The sequence below is a fragment of the Carassius gibelio genome, chromosome A5 (assembly GCF_023724105.1).
Source record: "Carassius gibelio isolate Cgi1373 ecotype wild population from Czech Republic chromosome A5, carGib1.2-hapl.c, whole genome shotgun sequence".
Lineage (NCBI taxonomy): Eukaryota > Metazoa > Chordata > Actinopteri > Cypriniformes > Cyprinidae > Carassius > Carassius gibelio.
In genome coordinates, this window is record NC_068375.1 from 19,179,355 (window position 1) to 19,202,860 (window position 23,506).

The following is a 23,506-nucleotide window of genomic DNA, read 5'->3' on the forward strand; positions in this document are numbered from 1 at the left end:
TAATAGTGCATGTACAAAACAAGAATACTGGTATAAGTATTGACAGTACAGTATATGCATTCTATTAATTTGGTCTTTAAAACAGTGTTTACAACCTACCTGGAATATCAAATGTCTGCCCGATCATTGTGTATGGAAGGTCTGCTGTGCTGCGTGTTGTGCTTTCATTCTGTGCACTTGTAGGTGTGCTTTTAACTAAAGTGGCCTCAGAAACATCTTCATGGGAAGAAGATGGTGTTGCAGTCTCACTTTGGGCTGTAGGTACTGATGATGTCATCTGAGCTTCTTCTTGAATTGGAATCTCAGTTGAGAAAGTTACAGCTTCCTCAGTTTGAACAGCTGCTTCTTGTTTCCTTGAGGTAGTTTCCTTACTGACAATCTTTATATCAGACTCAGGTGTCAGAAGAAAAGTTGAGGCTGTTGCAGTAGACAAAAATACTGCCTGAACCTCATCAGATGATGGGATGATAACTGAATCCTTCTCTGAGTAGCTCTTCAAAATACTGGAAGTTACAGAACCATCATATTGAGGTTGTGTGGTGGTCCTAAATCCTGTGTCATTTTGTTTGAATCGGGTAGTATGCTCAGCTCTTTCTTCCAAAAATGTTTCTTCACTTGTAGCAGTGGAACTTGGTTTATCTGTGACATCAGAAAGTCTTGTTGTGGTGTGATGCTTATCAGATAATATAGTGTTTACCTCTCTAGAGGTGCTTTTCTCTGAACTACTTGCTCCACTGTTTGGTGACATGGTGACTAAAGCATCACTCTCAGTTCTTGAGGCACTCTCAAAAGTAGTTTCACCCTCAATGTCTGGTTGCACGGTTGTCTCAAAGCTTGTTTCAGTGTCAAGCTGTGAGGTGGTCTCAGTATTAAGAACTTCTGCTTGTGTGTTTCCGTCAGCACTGTCCTCCTCAGATTTTAAGGAGCTCTCAATATCAGTGTAATTTTTTGTTTCTAGGGTGGTCTCAAAGCTAGTTTCAACATCATGCAGTGAGGTGGTCTCAAAACCAGTCTCAACATAAGACTGTGAGGCGCTCTCAAAGCTTGTCTCAGTATCAGGTGATGGGGTAGAGAAGCTCTTCTCACCTTCAGGATAAGTGATGTCATCAATGCTTGTCGCGTCTTCTGAGCTAATGTTTACGCCTCTCTCATTGTCGATGTCTGTTTTGTTCATGAAATCTGGTGTGGAATATACGTTGTAAGGTTCAGTTTTTGTATCATAATCTATTATGTTATCTGTCTCTTCCTCAGAGAAAAGTGGAGCTCCCGTTTTGTCATTCAGCCCTGGTATGGGTGTAGATGAAGGAGATCCCACTAATGTTACTATGTCTGTAGTCATATTAAACTTTGACGCAGCTATAAGAGGTGTGGAAATGGTTGTTGATGGGAATGGCACGTCTTCATCAATCCTTATGTCTGCATTGGGCTTATGTGTCACTGTCATCTCAGACAAAGCTTGGTGATATAGTTCCCCATCAGTTACTGCAATTGCTTCGTGCAAAGGGGTTGTTGCAAAGTGTATCACAATATCACTCTCCATAGATGATGTCACTGAATCATCTTCAGTTATTAAAGGTGAGTTTGTTGTATCATACAATACTGTAACTGTTTTAATTGTTTGGTCCCCTGAGCCATAATCTGTTGAAGAAAATAATGCACTTGCAGTTTCCTCTGAAATACCAGATCTAGATGATGTATCTGTGCTTGTTAAATCACTTCCCTGAATTGCCTTATCAATAGAGGCAGTACTTATTTCAATGTCATCAGCACTTGTCATGAATACTGTTTCCTCTGTGTCCGCTGTTAAGTCATTTTCATCTGTTGCTGCTGTTTTGCTGTATGTACTTGTAGTGGTTTTGGCAGTTTCAGTCATGCTATCACTTGATGCAGTATGGAAAGATGCAGTGCTTGCTAAATCTGATTCTGGAGAAACTGGTTGTTCAGTGTCTGTGATCTCATCTAGATGTTGTGAAGAAGCACTTTCTCCAGAACTTGATGAGGCAGATGTTACATAATCTCCAGTAAAGTTAATTTCCTCTTCAGGTGAAACAGAATCAGCATAAAGAGAACTACTTGTAAAATCAATGGATGTTAAAAGGTGACTGGACATAGTTGTTTGAGTTGATTCATATTGGTCAGATAATTCACTTGAAGCTTCCACCTCAGAAGATATTGTATGTAGAGGCAGAGGTGTTGTCTTTCTCTTTAGGGCTGTTGGTGGCATTGTTTTGTTTTTAGTCTTGGAAGCTTGTGTTGATACATCTTCAAATGGGTCCTCTTCAGTTGAGACCATTTCTTTGACTCTGTCTGTGGACACTTGAGATGGCATGGGGGTTAAAGCAGTTTCCAGAATAGAATCATCGGTAGACAAAGTGTCTCCTGAGAAGACATCAGTCAGTGTCTCCATTGTAAATTCTGTGGGTTCTGTGGAGGTTTTTCCATCTTGTGTGTGTTCAAGTACATCAGTTTCATTAGCCTCAGGAGATTGAGTTGCTTGTGTTTCCTCTTCTAAATATGTTGAAATACTCTGCAGGATGTTTGGGGTTGATTGGGTTTGTTGAACTATTAACCTGTCTGTTGTGGTTTCAAATGATACATGTAACTGAGGTAACTCAGTGCCATCCATTCCAGATCCCTCTGGTTCCTCTGTCATAAAGCTTAAGGGTTGTGCCGTCATGACAATTGGGGTTACCCCAGCTGCTTCTTCTGTAACAATTGTAGGGGCGAAGGGAGAAGACTGCTCTAAAACAGACAGAGTATCTGCATCAATAATCATATCATCCTTACTGAAAACTTCTGGTTCAATGCTACGATCTCTCATACTTTCTGTTACAGTTGTAAACAGCTTATCTTCATCTTCCTCCTCCTCTGTGAATATTAAGACTGGGCTTGTTGGAGTGACTTGCTGATCAGCACTGTCTTTAGAGATGACCAATGGAGTAGCAGTGGATACGGGATCTTGACGTGTCACGAAAGAAGGCAACTTAGTTTGGTTGTTTATCATACCAGATTGGGTTCCAGGAGCTGTAAAGCTAGTGGCTGCTAAATCTGAGACAGAAACAGCAGAATGTTCCTGCTCTGTTGGTGCTGTCACTGACATCACAGCAAAACCTTCAGCATTTGTGCTTAAAAACACACTCTGCGTCTCTTTTGTTGTGTGTCCCTGTGAAACAACTCTGACTGTACTGTACTGTTCACTTTTCTCTGAACTAAAGGGTGTCATGATAATGGTTGTTTCTGTCATCTTTGAGCTTGACAGCAAAGGTGAAGATGTCACAGGAGTTGTATCATCACCTGATCCATCATCTTCTGCTCCATCCCCCTCAGTTGAGTCTTCCCCACTTCCATCTTCTGAAAGTGTAGTTGTAAACGTAACAGTTGACTGGGTGGAGCTCAGGAATGAGGGAGATGGTGATAAAGTTGACTGATGTATGAAATCTGTACTGCCAGTGACAGATGCAGCACTCGAGAAACCTGTTTCCCCCTCAGTCTCATCAATTTCTGCCTCATCAGTTCTTACAGATAAGTCCTCATATGCCTTAGTTGTTAACGTTTTAGATATTTCATCAGAAGGATCTCCTGGCGAGGTAAATTCCTTGTCATCCTCACTGGTTGTTAAGTCAGTTTCTTGAGTGCTTGGCTGTAAGGTACTCTTTTGTGTAGCTGAATCTAATAAAGCATCAGATGTCAGTTCTGCAGCATGTGTTGCAGCTTCAGGGCGAATTGACCCAAGAGTTTCTGGTGATATTTCACCACCAGAGCCATCTCCTTCATCCACTTCACTTTCAGCTGTTGTTTCACTACCTTCAGTAGATACAAATCTCACTGCTGTGTGGACCGTGGTAGACAATGTTGATTTAGTTGTGAAGGACGTAGAATGGGAGGGACTTACAAAGCTCAATTGCTCTGATGTGCGGTTAGCCTCACTGATTTCCATGTCATCAGTGGGCATGGTATAATTGTCATGCATTTCCTCTGTTGGACTTACTCTGTCCTCTTCGCCAGAACTATCGAGTTGAGTAGTTTCTTGGTCATCTTCTTCAATACCAGAGCCTTCTCTCTCGACAGATGCAGATATGATAGGGATTGCATTTTGTGTTATAGTGATGTCCCTGTCTACTTCTGTGGAGCCAATGCTAGTTATATGAACTGTAGGAGAACCAGTCTGAGTTTTGATGGCCGCTGATGAAACATGCATGACAGGGGACACCCCTGATCCTACATCATCTGTTGTGTCATCCTCTGCATCAGATGAAATTGTTGTGTGCTTGCTTTGGAATTTGCTAGTAGATGTTAACAGTGTTTTTGTCCTGAGAAGAGCTGATGTTGCTTCATAACTAGCGGTGACTGTTGCTGAAGGTGCAGTGTGGTCAAATTCAGCTGTTGCCACTGAAATAAGACCAGGTTTACCTGATCCAATTGCAGTAGGACTAATAATTGATTTTGTGGTGTGTTTAGTCGACTGTGATTCAGTATTAGTATAAGAAGGTCTAGAAGACACTGAGGTGAGTCTTGAACTAACAGGCTCTATTGTTGTGTAACTTGATCTACCTTCTACCTCTGTGAGAGTAAATAATGAGCTTGGTATAGCTTTTCCAATCACAGTTGCTGTAACATCTATTGTTGCTGTCACATTTTCTGAAGGTTGCACTACAGAAAAAGGAGTTGATTCAACACCAACAGCAGTTGTCTTGTCCTCTGGTGGTGCAACATGGTGTGGTATTGATTCTACAACATCAGAGGATATTTCGTCAGCGCCATCATTTTCAGCCACTTCATTTTCTAAAATGTCTCCACTACCTTGTTCAGAAGATGAGTCTGTATCCACTGTTTGCACTGTGCTTGAAAACAATTCAGTTGTTGAAGTGGAATGTAAAAAACTTGCAGGTCTCATTGGCTCTGATGTTTGGTCAGTCTCATGAATTTCTGCCTCATCAGTGGCTACAATATAATTATCATATGATTTAGTTGTCAGTGTAATTCTGTCTTCATCACTGGAAACCTCTTGCTGGACTGTTACTTCTGACAAATCAGAGATAAAAGAAGAAACAGATTCTGTTGGATGTCTCTCTGTTGGCTTAATATCTGCATCAGTTGAGTTCCACACTGAGCTTGCACTGGTCAAGTCTATAGCAGGTACTGTAGAAAGGGTCTGTGTGGTAGTTTGTTCTGTTTGCATTTTCACAGAAGCTTTAATATTTTGTGCTGTAGTACTTGTAATCTCATCATCTGATTTGGTTGTAATATGAAGTGAAGAACTTGTTGTGAACACTTTCTTAAACATATAAGAGGGCTCAGCTACTGAACCATCATACCCTAAAGATGACAAAACTGAAGTAAAACTTAACAGTGATACAAAATCTTTGGATGTTTTCCCCTGATCTCTTGTAACTTCAGCATCTGTGGAAATGGACACTGAGATTGTTTCTGTCATATCAGATGATGTCTTGGTCAATTCAAAGTCTGACTTGGTTGCAGAATAAAGTGAAGAACTAGTTGTTGTGAACTCTTTGCTAAACAAATCAGAGGTGTCATCTCCTGAAGCTTCAGACACCATGGATGTCAAGCTTGAAGAAAAACTTGAAGGCGACAGCCCATCTTTGGCAGTTGTTTTCTCTGAGATCATTGTAACAGTGCTTTCAGATAATGTTTCGTCTACATTTCCCATCTGAGAAGAGGAGAACAGAGTCTCTGAAACATCAATGATGGTGGATTCAGATGGTTTTGCTGAGAGATATTTGTCCTCTGTCAGAGTAGATGTGGTTGCTTCTGTATGAGATGTAACATCTTTACTAGTAACAGTTTCTCCTGTTGAGTCCCCAGTGCTCAGTGATGAAAATGTGTGTACAGCAGTAGTTGCAGTAGAGTCTACAAAAGAAACAGGTTCTCTACTATGTGTCTCAGTTGACTGATCTCTTATAGCTTCGGCATCAGTTGATCTAGAAACTGAGATTGTTTCTGTTGTGTCAGATGGTGTTTTGGTAAGTTCATAGTCTGATTTAGTTGGAGTATAAAGTGAAGAAGTTGTTGTTCTGAACTCTTTGCTAAACAAATCAGAGGTGTCATCTCCTGAAGCTTCAGACACCGTGGATGTCAAGCTTGAAGAAAAACTTGAAGGTGACAGCACATCTTTGGCAGTTGTCTTCTCTGAGATCATTGTAACAGTGCTTTCAGATAATGTTTCGTCTACATCTCCCGTCTGAGAAGAGGAGAACAGAGTCTCTGAAACATCAATGATGGTGGATTCAGATTGTTTTGCTGAGAGATATTTGTCCTCTGTCAGAGTAGATGGAGTTGGTTCTGTATGAGCTGTAACATCTTTACTTGTAACGGTTTCTCCTGTTGAGTCCCCAGTGCTCAGTGATGAAAATGTATGTACAGCAGTAGTTACAGTAGAGTCTGAAAAGGAAACAGGTTCTCTACTATGTGTCTCAGTTGACTGATCTCTTATAGCTTCAGCATCTGTTGATCTAGAAACTGAGATTGTTTCCGTTGTGTCAGATGATGTTTGGGTAAGTTCATAGTCTGATTTGGTTGGAGTATAAAGTGAAGAACGTGTTGTTGTGAACTCTTTGCTAAACAAATCAGAGGTGTCATCTCCTGAAGCTTCAGACACCATGGATGTCAAGCTTGAAGAAAAACTTGAAGGCGACAGCCCATCTTTGGCAGTTGTCTTCTCTGAGATCATTGTAACAGTGCTTTCAGATAATGTTTCGTCTACATCTCCCGTCTGAGAAGAGGAGAACAGAGTGTCTGAAAAATCAGTGATGGTGGATTCAGATGGTTTTGCTGAGAGATATTTGTCCTCTGTCAGAGTAGATGTGGTTGCTTCTGTATGAGATGTAACATCTTTACTTGTAACGGTTTGTACTGTTGACTCCCCAGTGCTCAGTGAAGAAAATGTATGTACAGCACTAGTTACAGTAGAGTCTGAAAAGGAAACAGGTTCTCTACTATGTGTCTCAGTTGACTGATCTCTTGTAGCTTCAGCATCTGTTGATCCAGAAACTGAGATTGTTTCCGTTGTGTCAGATGGTGTTTTGGTAAGTTCATTGTCTGATTTGGTTGGAGTATAAAGTGAAGAACGTGTTGTTGTGAACTCTTTGCTAAACAAATCAGAGGTGTCATCTCCTGAAGCTTCAGACACCATTGATGTAAAACTTGAGGAAAAACTTAAAGGCGACAGCCCATCTTTGGCAGTTGTCTTTTCCAAGATCATGGTAACAGAGCTTTCAGATAAATTTTCTTCTAAATGTCCAGTCTGGGATGTGGAGAACAGAGTCTCTGAAACATCAATGATGGTGGATTCAGATGGTTTTGCTGAGAGATATTTGTCCTCTGTCAGAGTAGATGGGGTTTTTTCTGTATGAGATGTAACATCTTTACTTGTAACGGTTTCTCCTGTTGAGTCCCCAGTGCTCAGTGATGAAAATGTATGTACAGCAGTAGTTACAGTAGAGTCTGAAAAGGAAACAGGTTCTCTACTATGTGTCTCAGTTGTCTGATCTCTTATAGCTTCAGCATCTGTTGATCTAGAAACTGAGATTGTTTCTGGTGTGTCAGATGATGTTTGGGTAAGTTCATAGTCTGATTTAGTTGGAGTATAAAATGAAGAAGTTGTTGTTGTGAACTCTTTGCTAAACAAATCAGAGGTGTCATCTCCTGAAGCTTCAGACAACATGGATGTCAAGCTTGAAGAAAAACTTGAAGGCGACAGCCCATCTTTGGCAGTTGTCTTCTCTGAGATCATTGTAACAGTGCTTTCAGATAATGTTTCGTCTACATCTCCCGTCTGAGAAGAGGAGAACAGAGTCTGTGAAACATCAATGGTGGTGGATTCAGATGGTTTTGCTGAGAGATATTTGTCCTCTGTCAGAGTAGATGTGGTTGCTTCTGTATGAGATGTAACACCTTTACTAGTAACAGTTTCTCCTGTTGAGTCCCCAGTGCTCAGTGATGAAAATGTATGTACAGCACTAGTTACAGTAGAGTGAAGAAAAGAAACAGGTTCTCTACTATGTGTCTCAGTAGACTGTTCTCTTATAGCTTCACCATCTGTTGATCTAGAAACTGAGATTGTTTCCGTTGTGTCAGATGGTGTTTTGGTAAGTTCATTGTCTGATTCGGTTGGAGTATAAAGTGAAGAGCGTGTTGTTGTGAACTCTTTGCTAAACATATCAGAGGTGTCATCTCCTGAAGCTTCAGACACCATTGATGTAAAACTTAAGGATAAACTTAAAGGCGACAGCCCATCTTTGGCAGTTGTCTTCTCCGAGATCATTGTAACAGAGCTTTCAGATAAATTTTCTTCTAAATGTCCAGTCTGGGATGTGGAGAACAGAGTCTCTGAAGCATCAATGATGGTGGATTCAGATGGTTTAGCTGAGAGATATTTGTCCTCTCTCAGAGTAGATGTGGTTGCTTCTGTATGAGCTGTAACATCTTTACTTGTAACGGTTTCTCCTGTTGAGACCCCAGTGCTCAGTGATGAAAATGTATGTACAGCAGTAGTTGCAGTAGAGTCTACAAAGGAAACAGGTTCTCTACTATGTGTCTCAGTTGACTGATCTCTTATAGCTTCAGCATCTGTTGATCTAGAAACTGAGATTGTTTCCGTTGTGTCAGATGGTGTTTTGGTAAGTTCATAGTCTGATTTAGTTGGAGTATAAAATGAAGAAGTTGTTGTTGTGAACTCTTTGCTAAACAAATCAGAGGTGTCATCTCCTGAAGCTTCAGACACCATGGATGTCAAGCTTGAAGAAAAACTTGAAGGTGACAGCCCATCTTTGGCAGTTGTCTTCTCTGAGATCATTGTAACAGTGCTTTCAGATAATGTTTCGTCTACATCTCCCGTCTGAGAAGAGGAGAACAGAGTCTCTGAAACATCAATGATGGTGGATTCAGATTGTTTTGCTGAGAGATATTTGTCCTCTGTCAGAGTAGATGGAGTTGGTTCTGTATGAGCTGTAACATCTTTACTTGTAACGGTTTCTCCTGTTGAGTCCCCAGTGCTCAGTGATGAAAATGTATGTACAGCAGTAGTTACAGTAGAGTCTGAAAAGGAAACAGGTTCTCTACTATGTGTCTCAGTTGACTGATCTCTTATAGCTTCAGCATCTGTTGATCTAGAAACTGAGATTGTTTCCGTTGTGTCAGATGATGTTTGGGTAAGTTCATAGTCTGATTTGGTTGGAGTATAAAGTGAAGAACGTGTTGTTGTGAACTCTTTGCTAAACAAATCAGAGGTGTCATCTCCTGAAGCTTCAGACACCATGGATGTCAAGCTTGAAGAAAAACTTGAAGGCGACAGCCCATCTTTGGCAGTTGTCTTCTCTGAGATCATTGTAACAGTGCTTTCAGATAATGTTTCGTCTACATCTCCCGTCTGAGAAGAGGAGAACAGAGTGTCTGAAAAATCAGTGATGGTGGATTCAGATGGTTTTGCTGAGAGATATTTGTCCTCTGTCAGAGTAGATGTGGTTGCTTCTGTATGAGATGTAACATCTTTACTTGTAACGGTTTGTACTGTTGACTCCCCAGTGCTCAGTGAAGAAAATGTATGTACAGCACTAGTTACAGTAGAGTCTGAAAAGGAAACAGGTTCTCTACTATGTGTCTCAGTTGACTGATCTCTTGTAGCTTCAGCATCTGTTGATCCAGAAACTGAGATTGTTTCCGTTGTGTCAGATGGTGTTTTGGTAAGTTCATTGTCTGATTTGGTTGGAGTATAAAGTGAAGAACGTGTTGTTGTGAACTCTTTGCTAAACAAATCAGAGGTGTCATCTCCTGAAGCTTCAGACACCATTGATGTAAAACTTGAGGAAAAACTTAAAGGCGACAGCCCATCTTTGGCAGTTGTCTTCTCCGAGATCATTGTAACAGAGCTTTCAGATAAATTTTCTTCTAAATGTCCAGTCTGGGATGTGGAGAACAGAGTCTCTGAAACATCAATGATGGTGGATTCAGATGGTTTTGCTGAGAGATATTTGTCCTCTGTCAGAGTAGATGGGGTTTTTTCTGTATGAGATGTAACATCTTTACTTGTAACAGTTTCTCCTGTTGAGTCCCCAGTGCTCAGTGATGAAAATGTATGTACAGCAGTAGTTACAGTAGAGTCTGAAAAGGAAACAGGTTCTCTACTATGTGTCTCAGTTGTCTGATCTCTTATAGCTTCAGCATCTGTTGATCTAGAAACTGAGATTGTTTCTGGTGTGTCAGATGATGTTTGGGTAAGTTCATAGTCTGATTTAGTTGGAGTATAAAATGAAGAAGTTGTTGTTGTGAACTCTTTGCTAAACAAATCAGAGGTGTCATCTCCTGAAGCTTCAGACAACATGGATGTCAAGCTTGAAGAAAAACTTGAAGGCGACAGCCCATCTTTGGCAGTTGTCTTCTCTGAGATCATTGTAACAGTGCTTTCAGATAATGTTTCGTCTACATCTCCCGTCTGAGAAGAGGAGAACAGAGTCTGTGAAACATCAATGGTGGTGGATTCAGATGGTTTTGCTGAGAGATATTTGTCCTCTGTCAGAGTAGATGTGGTTGCTTCTGTATGAGATGTAACACCTTTACTAGTAACAGTTTCTCCTGTTGAGTCCCCAGTGCTCAGTGATGAAAATGTATGTACAGCACTAGTTACAGTAGAGTGAAGAAAAGAAACAGGTTCTCTACTATGTGTCTCAGTAGACTGTTCTCTTATAGCTTCACCATCTGTTGATCTAGAAACTGAGATTGTTTCCGTTGTGTCAGATGGTGTTTTGGTAAGTTCATTGTCTGATTCGGTTGGAGTATAAAGTGAAGAGCGTGTTGTTGTGAACTCTTTGCTAAACATATCAGAGGTGTCATCTCCTGAAGCTTCAGACACCATTGATGTAAAACTTAAGGATAAACTTAAAGGCGACAGCCCATCTTTGGCAGTTGTCTTCTCCGAGATCATTGTAACAGAGCTTTCAGATAAATTTTCTTCTAAATGTCCAGTCTGGGATGTGGAGAACAGAGTCTCTGAAGCATCAATGATGGTGGATTCAGATGGTTTAGCTGAGAGATATTTGTCCTCTCTCAGAGTAGATGTGGTTGCTTCTGTATGAGCTGTAACATCTTTACTTGTAACGGTTTCTCCTGTTGAGACCCCAGTGCTCAGTGATGAAAATGTATGTACAGCAGTAGTTGCAGTAGAGTCTACAAAGGAAACAGGTTCTCTACTATGTGTCTCAGTTGACTGATCTCTTATAGCTTCAGCATCTGTTGATCTAGAAACTGAGATTGTTTCCGTTGTGTCAGATGGTGTTTTGGTAAGTTCATAGTCTGATTTAGTTGGAGTATAAAATGAAGAAGTTGTTGTTGTGAACTCTTTGCTAAACAAATCAGAGGTGTCATCTCCTGAAGCTTCAGACACCATGGATGTCAAGCTTGAAGAAAAACTTGAAGGTGACAGCCCATCTTTGGCAGTTGTCTTCTCTGAGATCATTGTAACAGTGCTTTCAGATAATGTTTCGTCTACATCTCCCGTCTGAGAAGAGGAGAACAGAGTCTCTGAAACATCAATGATGGTGGATTCAGATTGTTTTGCTGAGAGATATTTGTCCTCTGTCAGAGTAGATGGAGTTGGTTCTGTATGAGCTGTAACATCTTTACTTGTAACGGTTTCTCCTGTTGAGTCCCCAGTGCTCAGTGATGAAAATGTATGTACAGCAGTAGTTACAGTAGAGTCTGAAAAGGAAACAGGTTCTCTACTATGTGTCTCAGTTGACTGATCTCTTATAGCTTCAGCATCTGTTGATCTAGAAACTGAGATTGTTTCCGTTGTGTCAGATGATGTTTGGGTAAGTTCATAGTCTGATTTGGTTGGAGTATAAAGTGAAGAACGTGTTGTTGTGAACTCTTTGCTAAACAAATCAGAGGTGTCATCTCCTGAAGCTTCAGACACCATGGATGTCAAGCTTGAAGAAAAACTTGAAGGCGACAGCCCATCTTTGGCAGTTGTCTTCTCTGAGATCATTGTAACAGTGCTTTCAGATAATGTTTCGTCTACATCTCCCGTCTGAGAAGAGGAGAACAGAGTGTCTGAAAAATCAGTGATGGTGGATTCAGATGGTTTTGCTGAGAGATATTTGTCCTCTGTCAGAGTAGATGTGGTTGCTTCTGTATGAGATGTAACATCTTTACTTGTAACGGTTTGTACTGTTGACTCCCCAGTGCTCAGTGAAGAAAATGTATGTACAGCACTAGTTACAGTAGAGTCTGAAAAGGAAACAGGTTCTCTACTATGTGTCTCAGTTGACTGATCTCTTGTAGCTTCACCATCTGTTGATCCAGAAACTGAGATTGTTTCCGTTGTGTCAGATGGTGTTTTGGTAAGTTCATTGTCTGATTTGGTTGGAGTATAAAGTGAAGAGCGTGTTGTTGTGAACTCTTTGCTAAACAAATCAGAGGTGTCATCTCCTGAAGCTTCAGACACCATTGATGTAAAACTTGAGGAAAAACTTAAAGGCGACAGCCCATCTTTGGCAGTTGTCTTCTCCGAGATCATTGTAACAGAGCTTTCAGATAAATTTTCTTCTAAATGTCCAGTCTGGGATGTGGAGAACAGAGTCTCTGAAACATCAATGATGGTGGATTCAGATGGTTTTGCTGAGAGATATTTGTCCTCTGTCAGAGTAGATGGGGTTTGTTCTGTATGAGATGTAACATCTTTACTTGTAACAGTTTCTCCTGTTGAGTCCCCAGTGCTCAGTGATGAAAATGTATGTACAGCAGTAGTTACAGTAGAGTCTACAAAGGAAACAGGTTCTCTACTATGTGTCTCAGTTGACTGATCTCTTATAGCTTCAGCATCTGTTGATCTAGAAACTGAGATTGTTTCCGTTGTGTCAGATGGTGTTTTGGTAAGTTCATAGTCTGATTTAGTTGGAGTATAAAATGAAGAAGTTGTTGTTGTGAACTCTTTGCTAAACAAATCAGAGGTGTCATCTCCTGAAGCTTCAGACACCATGGATGTCAAGCTTGAAGAAAAACTTGAAGGTGACAGCCCATCTTTGGCAGTTGTCTTCTCTGAGATCATTGTAACAGTGCTTTCAGATAATGTTTCATCTACATCTCCCATCTGAGAAGAGGAGAACAGAGTCTCTGAAACATCAATGATGGTGGATTCAGATGGTTTTGCTGAGAGATATTTGTCCTCCGTCAGAGTAGATGTGTTAGCTTCTGTATGAGATGTAACATCTTTACTTGCAACGGTTTCTCCTGTTGAGTCCCCAGTGCTCAGTGAAGAAAATGTATGCACAGCAGTAGTTGCAGTAGAGTCTACAAAGGAAACAGGTTCTCTACTATGTGTCTCAGTTGACTGATCTCTTATAGCTTCACCATCTGTTGATCTAGAAACTGAGATTGTTTCCGTTGTGTCAGATGGTGTTTTGGTAAGTTTATTGTCTGATTTGGTTGGAGTATAAAGTGAAGAAGGTGTTGTTGTGAACTCTTTGCTAAACAAATCAGATGTGTCATCTCCTGAAGCTTCAGACACCATTGATGTAAAACTTGAGGAAAAACTTGAAGGCGACAGCCCATCTTTGGCAGTTGTCTTTTTCAAGATCATGGTAACAGTGCTTTCAGATAATGTTTCGTCTAAATGTCCAGTTTGAGCAGAGGAGAGCAAAGTTTCTGAAATATTAATAATGGAGGTTTCAGATTGTTTTGCTGAGAGATATTTGTCCTCCATCAGAGTAGTAGTAGTTGCTTCTGTATGAGATGAAACATCTTTACTTGTAACGGTTTCTCCTGTTGAGTCCCCAGTGCTCAGTGATGAAAATGTATGTACAGCACTAGTTACAGTAGAGTCAGGAAAAGAAAAAGGTTCTCTACTATGTGTCTCAGTTGTCTGATCTCTTGTAGGTTCAGCATCTGTCCAGCTGGACACTGAGAATGTTTCTGTTGTTTCAAATGATATTTTGATGAGTTCTTGGTCTGATTTGCTTGTGGTGTCCAGTGAGGAGATTGATGACTGCATATCTTGGTCAGTTGTGTTCTCTGAAGTCATTGTGGCACTGCTGGTTCTTAAAGACAAGTGATCATTTTCTTCTGTTGTAGTCTCAGCATCTGTTAAGCTGGACACTGAAATTGTCAGTGTGGGATTGGTGTCTTCTAGATCTGATTTGGTTGTCTTGTACAATGAAGGGCTTGTTGTGAACATCTTGCTGAACATGTCAGAGGTCTCATCTCCTGAAGCTTCAGGCTCAGAAGATGCCAAAACTATTGTTAAATGTGATGGTGACAGCACATCTTTGGCAGTTGTCTTCTCTGAGATCATTGTAACAGTCCTTTCAGATAATGTTTCGTCTACATTTCCCGTCTGAGAAGAGGAGAACAGAGTCTCTGAAACATCAATGATGGTGGATTCAGATTGTTTTGCTGAGAGATATTTGTCCTCTGTCAGAGTAGATGGGGTTGGTTCTGTATGAGATGTAACATCTTTACTTGTAACGGTTTCTCCTGTTGAGTCCCCAGTGCTCAGTGATGAAAATGTATGTACAGCAGTAGTTACAGTAGAGTATACAAAGGAAACAGGTTCTCTACTATGTGTCTCAGTTGACTGATCTCTTATAGCTTCACCATCTGTTGATCTAGAAACTGAGATTGTTTCCGTTGTGTCAGATGATGTTTTGGTAAGATCATATTCTGGTTTAGTTGGAGTATAAAGGGAAGAACGTGTTGTTGTGAACTCTTTGCTAAACAAATCAGAGCTGTCATCTCCTGAAGCTTCAGACACCATGGATGTCAAGCTTGAAGAAAAACTTGAAGGTGACAGCCCATCTTTGGCAGTTGTCTTCTCTGAGATCATTGTAACACGGCTTTCAGATAAATTTTCTTCTAAATGTCCAGTCTGGGATGTGGAGAACAGAGTCTCTGAAACATCAATGATGGTGGATTCAGATGGTTTTGCTGAGAGATATTTGTCCTCTGTCAGAGTAGATGTGGTTGGTTCTGTATGAGATGTAACATCTTTACTTGTAACGGTTTCTCCTGTTGAGTCCCCAGTGCTCAGTGATGAAAATGTATGTACAGCACTAGTTACAGTAGAGTCAAGAAAAGAAAAAGGTTCTCTACTATGTGTCTCAGTTGTCTGATCTATTGTAGGTTCAGCATCTGTCAAGCTGGACACTGAGAATGTTTCTGTTGTTTCAAATGATATTTTGGTGAGTTCTTGGTCTGATTTGCTTGTGGTGTCCAGTGAGGAGATTGATGACTGCATATCTTGGTCAGTTGTGTTCTCTGAAGTCATTGTGGCACTGCCTGTTCTTAAAGTAAAGTGATCAGTTTTTTCTCTTGTAGCCTCATCATCTGTTAAGCTGGACACTGAAATTGTCATTGTTGATGGGGACAGAGTCTCTGAAACATCAGTGATAGTGGTCTCGGATGACTTTGTTGATTGTTCTGTTGACTGCGTCACAGTAACTACTCCTGTGTGTGTTGTATTATCTTGACTTGTGAAGATTCTTCCTGTTGAGTCCCCAGTGCTCAATGATGAAAATGTATGTACAGCACTAGTTACAGTAGAGTCGGGAAAGGAAACAGGATCTCTACTATGTACCTCAGTTATCTGATCTTTTGTGATCTCAGCATCTGTCAAGCTGGACACTGAGATTGTTTCTGTAGTTTCAGATGGTGTTTTGCTGAGTTCTTGTTCTGATTTGGTTGTGGTGTACAATGAAGGGCTTGTTGTTAAATTCTTGCTGAACATGTCAGAGGTCTCATCTCCTGATGTTTTAGGCTCAGAAGATGCCAAAACTATAGTAAAATGTGATGGTGACAGCACATCTTTGGCAGTTGTCTTCTCTGTAGACACTGTGCTTGTTACAGTGCTTTCAGATAATGTCTTGTCAAAATGTCCAGTCTGAGCAGAGGAAAATAGATGCTCTGTAACATTAATGATAGTGGATTCAGACTCTTTTGCTGACTTATCTTTGTCTGTGGTTGTTGATTTATGTGATATTGCTTGACTTGTGACTGTTTGTTCTGTTGAGTCCCGAGTGCTCAATGATGTAAATGTTTTTACGGCACTAGTTACAGTGGAGTAAAGAGAGGAAACAGGTTTTCTACTATGTGTCTCAGTTGTCTGTTCTCCTGTAGCCTCAACATCTGTTGAGCTGGTCCCTGAGATTGTTTTTGTGCTTTCAGTGAGATCTAGATCCCCAGTGCTTAATGATATAAATGTACGTTCTGTACTAGTTTCAGTAGTGTCAAAAGTGGAAACAGGTTCTCTACTGTATGTCTTAGTAGTCTGATCTCTTTTTGCCTCAGCATCTGTTAAGCTGGTCGTTTTGAAAGAGTCATCTTTCGGAGTTGTCATTCCCATGACCTGTGTTGTATAGACTGTATCTTTCACTTTGCCATCTGTTACTGAGCTTGTACTGTGCACTGAAGAAGATATAGATGACTTAGTAGTGTCATCAAGATCCAAAGGAATATCTGTTAATCCCTTCGGGAGCACTGGTTTTACAGAAGGCCACTTTTCAGTGGTAGAGGTTAAAATGCTTGGCATGACAGTTCCTTCAGATATGAGTGTCTCCTCTTCACTAATTGCAATGGGAGGTGATGGCGGAGTGGACTCTACTACTATTCCTCCTTGGCCAAAATTAATGTCTGGATCAAGGGTTGTGGAAAACAATGGGGACACTACTGATGATACTGACACCGGTGATTCATGTGGTGTTCTACCAGCCTCTACTAATGAACTATCAAATGTAAATGTTGTTTCTAATTGTTCACTTAGGTTTTTTACTCCAAGAGAATGACTTCCAAATGTATCTCCTCTAACTTCTTCTGCCACATCTTTAGGCTGAAGTGTCACCTCAAACTTGCCATTTATGAAGCTGACCGTTGGGGTCATGGTATCAGATAGAGTATCAGATAAATCTCCACTTGCCACAACAGTCTCCCCATTAACAGAAAGAAGATCATCAGGTATCTCAGGGATGTCTACCAACTGGGGAGTGTGAGAATGTGGCTCTCCAAAAGGCATCAGACTTTGTTTAACTGTTGAAAAAAATAATAATGCAAATACTTGAATTAATTGCCCCTTTTCTGTCCAGATGCATTTGTAGCAGTGTTGTGCAAAATTTCAGAAATTTTGAATCATGTTTCTGTCAATTCATGAATATGAACTGAACTGTCAAACTTATTTGATTGGAAGTTGAATTGAAATTTGTTACAGGTAATCTATTATATTTAATCCTAAACTTTTTTAAACCATAAACTTTTCATCTTTCAACCAAAGCATTCCTAAACCAACATTCATTTCTAATTGTATAGACATATGAATTCCTTTCAATTCCATTTCATTTCAATTCTACTTCCTTACATTCAAGAATGAATTGAAATTCTGTATCCTATCAAATTAGGGATGCACGATATTGGATTTTGGCCGATATTCGATATGCCGATATTTTCAAAATAATTTTGGCCGATGCCGATACCGATATCGATATATATACAAATATATACTGATATATTTAAACTTTAATTTTACTGAAGAGAAATCCATGTATCTCTTCTGTACTGATTCTACCATAAATTTATTATTTTACAAATGTAGACAGACATTCACATCTGAAAAACAGGTCAATTATTTCACTTGGAGAATATCGGTTTGGCTCATCGGCAGAAATATTCATATCGGCCGATACCGATAATGGTCATTTTAAGCTTTTATCGGCCGATACCGATATTGTGCCGATATTATCGTGCATCCCTATATCAAATACATCAAATTCAGTAAAAATTCAGGAATTAGTTAGGAATTTAAAATACACTTTCAATTCATGTCTCAATGATGCACAACTCTGAGTTTGGTAATTAGGTGGTACAGTTATCAAATCAGACTTTTGAATATTTCACAAACTGACAAAAGTTCAAACATGCTGAAAAAAAAAATTCAATACATATGCGCATTAATAGATCATTTTGACAGAAGAGGTTGTATATTTTGTGCCACAATAAAATACTTTGGTCAATGAAGACAAAAATAATATATACATGTTTTCTTTTTTTTTTTCTTTTTTTTTTTAACTAGTTTTATACTGGAAAAAGTAAAAAGTTTTATTCTGGATTATTACAACCAACAACACGTCTTTCAATGCATACAGTACAAGGGCTGTCCGGAGAGTATCCAGCCAAATCTGTACTGTAGTGGTCTAAGTCAGCTGGGTGATTTGATGTTTTACCAAAAAAACTCTGCACTAAACATGATGCATGGGCGGGCGTATTGTAGTAATGAAGTTACCAAACCCCAGTTGCCTATAGCTGCAACCAATTTCATTGGATTGCATCTCATATTTTCCACATTACATGGCTCGATACTTTTACAGACAGCTCTTGTATTTACAGACCTCACAACAACTGATCCTTTCCACTAAAGTCCTTATTGTGGCAGTGTCATCATAGTCAAGAGCAAAGACAGATATCCGGTTCCTTCTTGCCACAAACTAAAACCTTACATATCTACCAAATCTACCATGTCATCTTAAAGCAACATTAGTGATATCAGGTAAACATCCCACACAGCTACTGATATACATTTCAAGGTCAGATGAAGACCAATATTTCCCACATTCTGAACTTATCCAGATTAGTAGCTGATGTTGGGAACACATGCAGGGACAAAGGTTAAAGTCTGTAGACAACTGGATAAGCCAACTGGAGTCTGGACCAGCAAAATACAGAAAAAAAAACCCTCCTCTCGTTCTCATTCATTTGCCTATAGTCCAACTTTCATACACAAGGGAATGGCCAAACCCAAAGTTCCCAGCATCATTGTATGCATCTGGTAAAAACAAGCTGGAGCATGCTCAAAATGGAGAGCAGTGCAGAGGGCTGTCGTTAGGCACAAATGTCCTTTTGTCCCTAAATCATTACCTCACTGGCCTTAGCAACCTGGATAATGTCCTTTACTCAGTAGTTTAATCTTTGTGTCCCAGTGTTTTGAAATTAAATATGTAATACTTAATTTTTACATCTTTGCTTTCCTTTTGTCTTACACTTATTTCTTACAACCAACCAAATAGACCAACATAATCCAACGCTCACATTCTCTTCACTACCACTTTCTCAGCCATCTCTATATGGAGGAAACTCTGCTGTAGAGATGACATCAGCCATGCTGTAATGTCCTGACATCAGTGCATTAACAGACCTCTGTGTTTGCACTGGTAATGAGTCCAAAGCCTCATTTGGCCAAGTCTGCAGTGTCTGACTGATTTGTTAAGGCATCCCATAATGAACAGTTCTCTAAACTAATCTGTATTGAAACCATTTCTGCCAGATGGAGGCAAAAAAAAAAAGAAAGTTAAACAGATCAGCCAGCTAATGCTGCATCTGTAGTGTATTATATGCAATGGTTACTGCTTGGAGCTTAAAAAGTTGTCAATAGTGAAGTCCTACTGAGCACAATGTGGACCAGACTGAACCATCAAGAAAGTAATTTTCTTTCTCTCAGAACCACAGTGATGATAATTCCCCTGTCTATTGCTATTAAACAGGATTGCTCAAGATTAAACAGGATTGACTCATTGCCAGGGCAATCCAAAGAACACAAGGCTAAATCGCTGCTGTATGGTACTGTAGTATCCATCCAAAATGTTACAATTATTTCAATACTCCCTGTAAAATCACCAAACAGGGCAGGCAGTTTAGTTTTCAGAACTGAAAGCATTTTCAGACAGAGTTAGAGCACAAAGGTTTTGAAAGTATCGAAAAATTGACATTATCAGAGAATGACAGAAGGGATCATGGGTAAATTTTTAACATAAAGAACCATACTTTTCAGGACCCTGGACAGCACTGTTAAGATATTTTTACATCTAGAATGATAATTGTAACAATAACTACAGCAACAAAGTTTAAAAAATCATTGCAATCCTATGGAAATAAGCAAGTCCACACAACACTATATAATACCATTAGAATCACTAAACAGAATGCCAGTTATTATCTTTACAGTTGTCCTTCTTGGTATATATGGTATACACGTATCAACAAATGTCTTGTCGTTCGGTACCAAATTTAAAATAAAATCACATTAGCTCTCTTAAAACACCTTATAGCGCTATATTAATCAAAACAGTTGATTAAGGTGAGCTAGCTGGAGCTAAAATCTATGCAAACCAAACTATCACTTTCATGTAATGATTTTGTATTTATTTATTTATTTTGCATTCACTAATAAAATGATTCTATCATTAACTAGCTCCACACTGGACAGCTTCATAGCAGAAAATCAAGTTGTAATTCTAACTGAAAGCAAGACCACTGAAGTGAACCACATTATTGCAGGCCATTACATTAGGTTAAATGACTATTATAAATAATTGTTTCAGCCCTAATACCTAAGGGGTTAATCTCGTCATTATCAGTGAGCCAATAAGCATGCAGAATGCTTAATGTGCCTAAAACAAGTACTGGTGATTGGCTCTGGTGAGGCATCAAGTTAAAACACACTGGTTACATCCAGAGACGTGGAGGTTGAAGTGTGTAAGGATGTCCATGGTTATAAGGCTATATCTAGGGCATTTTTGTTTTAAACTGAGTTTTGAGTGAAAACTTCAACGAAATCAAGGTATCAGTATTGGTATTGGTATTGATATCTACATTTTTTTAACAATACCCAGCCCTGGTTACACGTTCACATTTATATGAAATAATGTTTAAACATAATACAACATGGCCCTGCCTTGCACATCTCTTTAATATAAATTAATATAAACTATTTTAAGCCAGTTTGTTCAAAAAGCATGTGGAAACAGAAAAATCTTACCTGATGTGTGATCAGAATCAGTGGTGGTCTCCATGGCCTCTGTTAGTGTCTCCCTGGATGCCTCTGAAGGGTCTGATGTAGCTTCTTCATGTGATGTTTCATGGACAATAAATGAATGCGTTGCTTTTGCTTCTCCTGCAGCAACTGTAGCTGAACTGGGTGTTGTCAAACCCAGTGACTTTGTAACATGGCCAATCATTTCAACAGTTTTGCTTTCTGAAGAGCTGGTGAATGTTTGAGATGCCTTCTGTGTAGATTTGGAGGTTCTTGTAGTTGCTATAGATTCTCCAGGTTGTGAGCTTTGCATTAAAACAGCTGATGTAACTGTAGAATCAGTGATGGTAACTCCACTGGAGGTCTCTGAAGGTTCAGGTTCTGGGCTGGTAGATCTCTGTGTAGACAGAGGTGGGGGGTTCACCATAACAACACCAGTCTCATCTTCATACTCAGAGAACACAGTAGACTTAGCACTCACAAGAAAAGTGGCCTCTGTTGCCAGTGTAAAAGATGACTGTGTGGAAGCATCTGATTCAGCCTCACCTTTACCAGCACTGGTCTCACCAGCTGTGTGCATCAGAATCTGTGCTGGAGATTTTGTGATGGATTCACTAAGAGAGGGCGATAACGTTTTGTGTCCAGATTCTTCAGTGTTTACTGTGACTACAGTGGCCTCTGATTCTAAAATGCTGTCTCTTGTAACCCCAACCAGGATAGACTCCTCTGTTTTGCCAACTGCAAACATCGGTTTCGTGCTTAGAGAGTCTGAGAGTAAAATATCAGGCTGAATGGTATTTACTTTAATGATGTTCTTGTCCTCTGTCTCCTCTAAGGGTTCCTCTTTGGCTGTGGGAACTGCAGTAGTAAGTTCTCCACGGATCACATCTCCACGAACTTCTGCTTGATCAACAGCCTTCTCAGTGTCAAAATCACTAATATCAAAATCTGGAAGTTTTGTTGTGAGAAAGCCTTCCTCAGATTTTGCACTGACTGATGCTGCAAGAGGTGTGATAACAGATTCTAGTCTGTCAGGGACGCGGCTTGTCTTTGGTGGTGCCATGCTTGTAGAAAACATAGAAGGGGCCTCTGTTGGAGAGAGGTCATCATCAGAGGTGGCCTGTGATGCATGAGATGGACTGGCCTCAGGAGAGAGACTGGAGAGAGTCTGGCCTGTGGTAAAGATTGCAGTAGTGGGCTCCATAGTGGTACCACTAAGAACTGTTACATCCACCCAGGAGGAATGGTTGAATAAAAGCTTAGAACCTACAGTAAAAAAAAAAAAAAAGAAGAAGAAGAAGAATGTAACAAGATTGCAATTTCTTGTTTAATGCTTCAGATAAAAGGTAAAGGAAAAAACATCCAATATCCTATAATTATATGCAAATTCTATATTCAAATAACACATATAAGCAAAACATTTATTTGTTAAATAAATATAAATGTACATTGCTGTTAAAAAAACTGTCAGTAAGTTATTTTAAATTGCAACAATATTGTACAATATTGCTGTTTTTACTGTATTTCTGATCTGTTTTGTATTGATTTTGTATTAAAATATTATGTTTTTTTTTTTTGTTTTTTTTTGTTTTTTTGTTTTACATGGTTATTACATTACCCAAGCAGAATTGATATCCAAATTACAAATTTGGACAAATCTCTGCCATGGGAATCTTTCAATTTTCACAGCAGCTTCCAAATGTCAGTCCATCTCTTGGGACATTGTGCTTGATTGAATTATTATTATAATTGAATTATTATGAAACATCATCCCAGTACTGCTGAAAGGCGATGATTTGATCATACAGTCCCAGAGAGGCCTATATTTCGAACAAATGTTGAAACATACTTGAGTGATAAAGCTTGTCAAATTGTTTCAATCTGAAAATGATTTTTACTATAACTCCATAAAAAGGAAAATAAGGGCATGATCGTTTTTGCACAACTTTCTATGTACATTTAATTCTATGCAGTGCATGATTTTACATATGTAAAGGTTGGTGTGAACAGCACATCAGATTAACTCAGATTAACTTGGTTTTAAACCATTCAGTGGATTTCTTTCATGAATGATGAATGGTGTCAGAATGGTTACAACAACCTAACAATTGTTTTGCAAATTGATTTTCATGCACACAAACATCTTACATGCTTAAATGGCTTTTAATTACCCTGTGTTCACAAAAAAGCATAATCTTTAGATATAACAAGACAGCAACTAAGGCTCCAGCTGTTCTCCATTATCTACAGGCTCTCTTTATTCAACTGACGTCAGCCATGAGGTACTTTTTCCTCGACAGTTTTTCTCAGTTGCTTTGGTGCATTTCTCAAATCATCCTTAATATTTGCAAAGAAGTATGTGCATTTCTCAAAACAATTCATACAAACAGCACCACAAAATGGATAACCTGCAAAAGTCTGTAACTTACTCTCAATCTTACTCAGTACATCTCTCAAAAATAAATATTTATGCCAGTGAACATATCGGCGCTATCAGAATGAAAAGTCTGTGTCATTGTTCACAAACAAGATCAAGTCAAAATGCTAAGGTATGTTGTCAACATGGTCCAAAGTGACCCTTATTTAATCTGATATGCTCCTATTTTTTTAACCTGTTTTGCCTTTGCACCTTACCACCATGCATCCTTACTCCTATTCCTCCTCTCAACTGTTGATCCTGATCATTTCCTGGATGTTTCTTTGAATGTC

The 23,506-nt window shown here is 39.5% G+C and overlaps 1 protein-coding gene across 1 annotated transcript in view; it reads right to left on the reverse strand.

Moving 5' to 3' along the window:
* The window catches only part of LOC128014963 (versican core protein-like), a 38,681-nt gene that overhangs the window by 7,833 nt on the left and 7,342 nt on the right, over positions 1-23,506 (reverse strand). Inside the window, exons 6-9 of the mRNA XM_052598746.1 lie at positions 20,804-22,063; positions 16,811-17,028; positions 15,584-15,886; positions 100-14,344 (exon numbers count right to left, since the gene is read on the reverse strand). Coding sequence (XP_052454706.1) covers positions 100-14,344; positions 15,584-15,886; positions 16,811-17,028; positions 20,804-22,063 — 16,026 coding nt within the window. The remainder of the gene's footprint in view (positions 1-99; positions 14,345-15,583; positions 15,887-16,810; positions 17,029-20,803; positions 22,064-23,506) is intronic.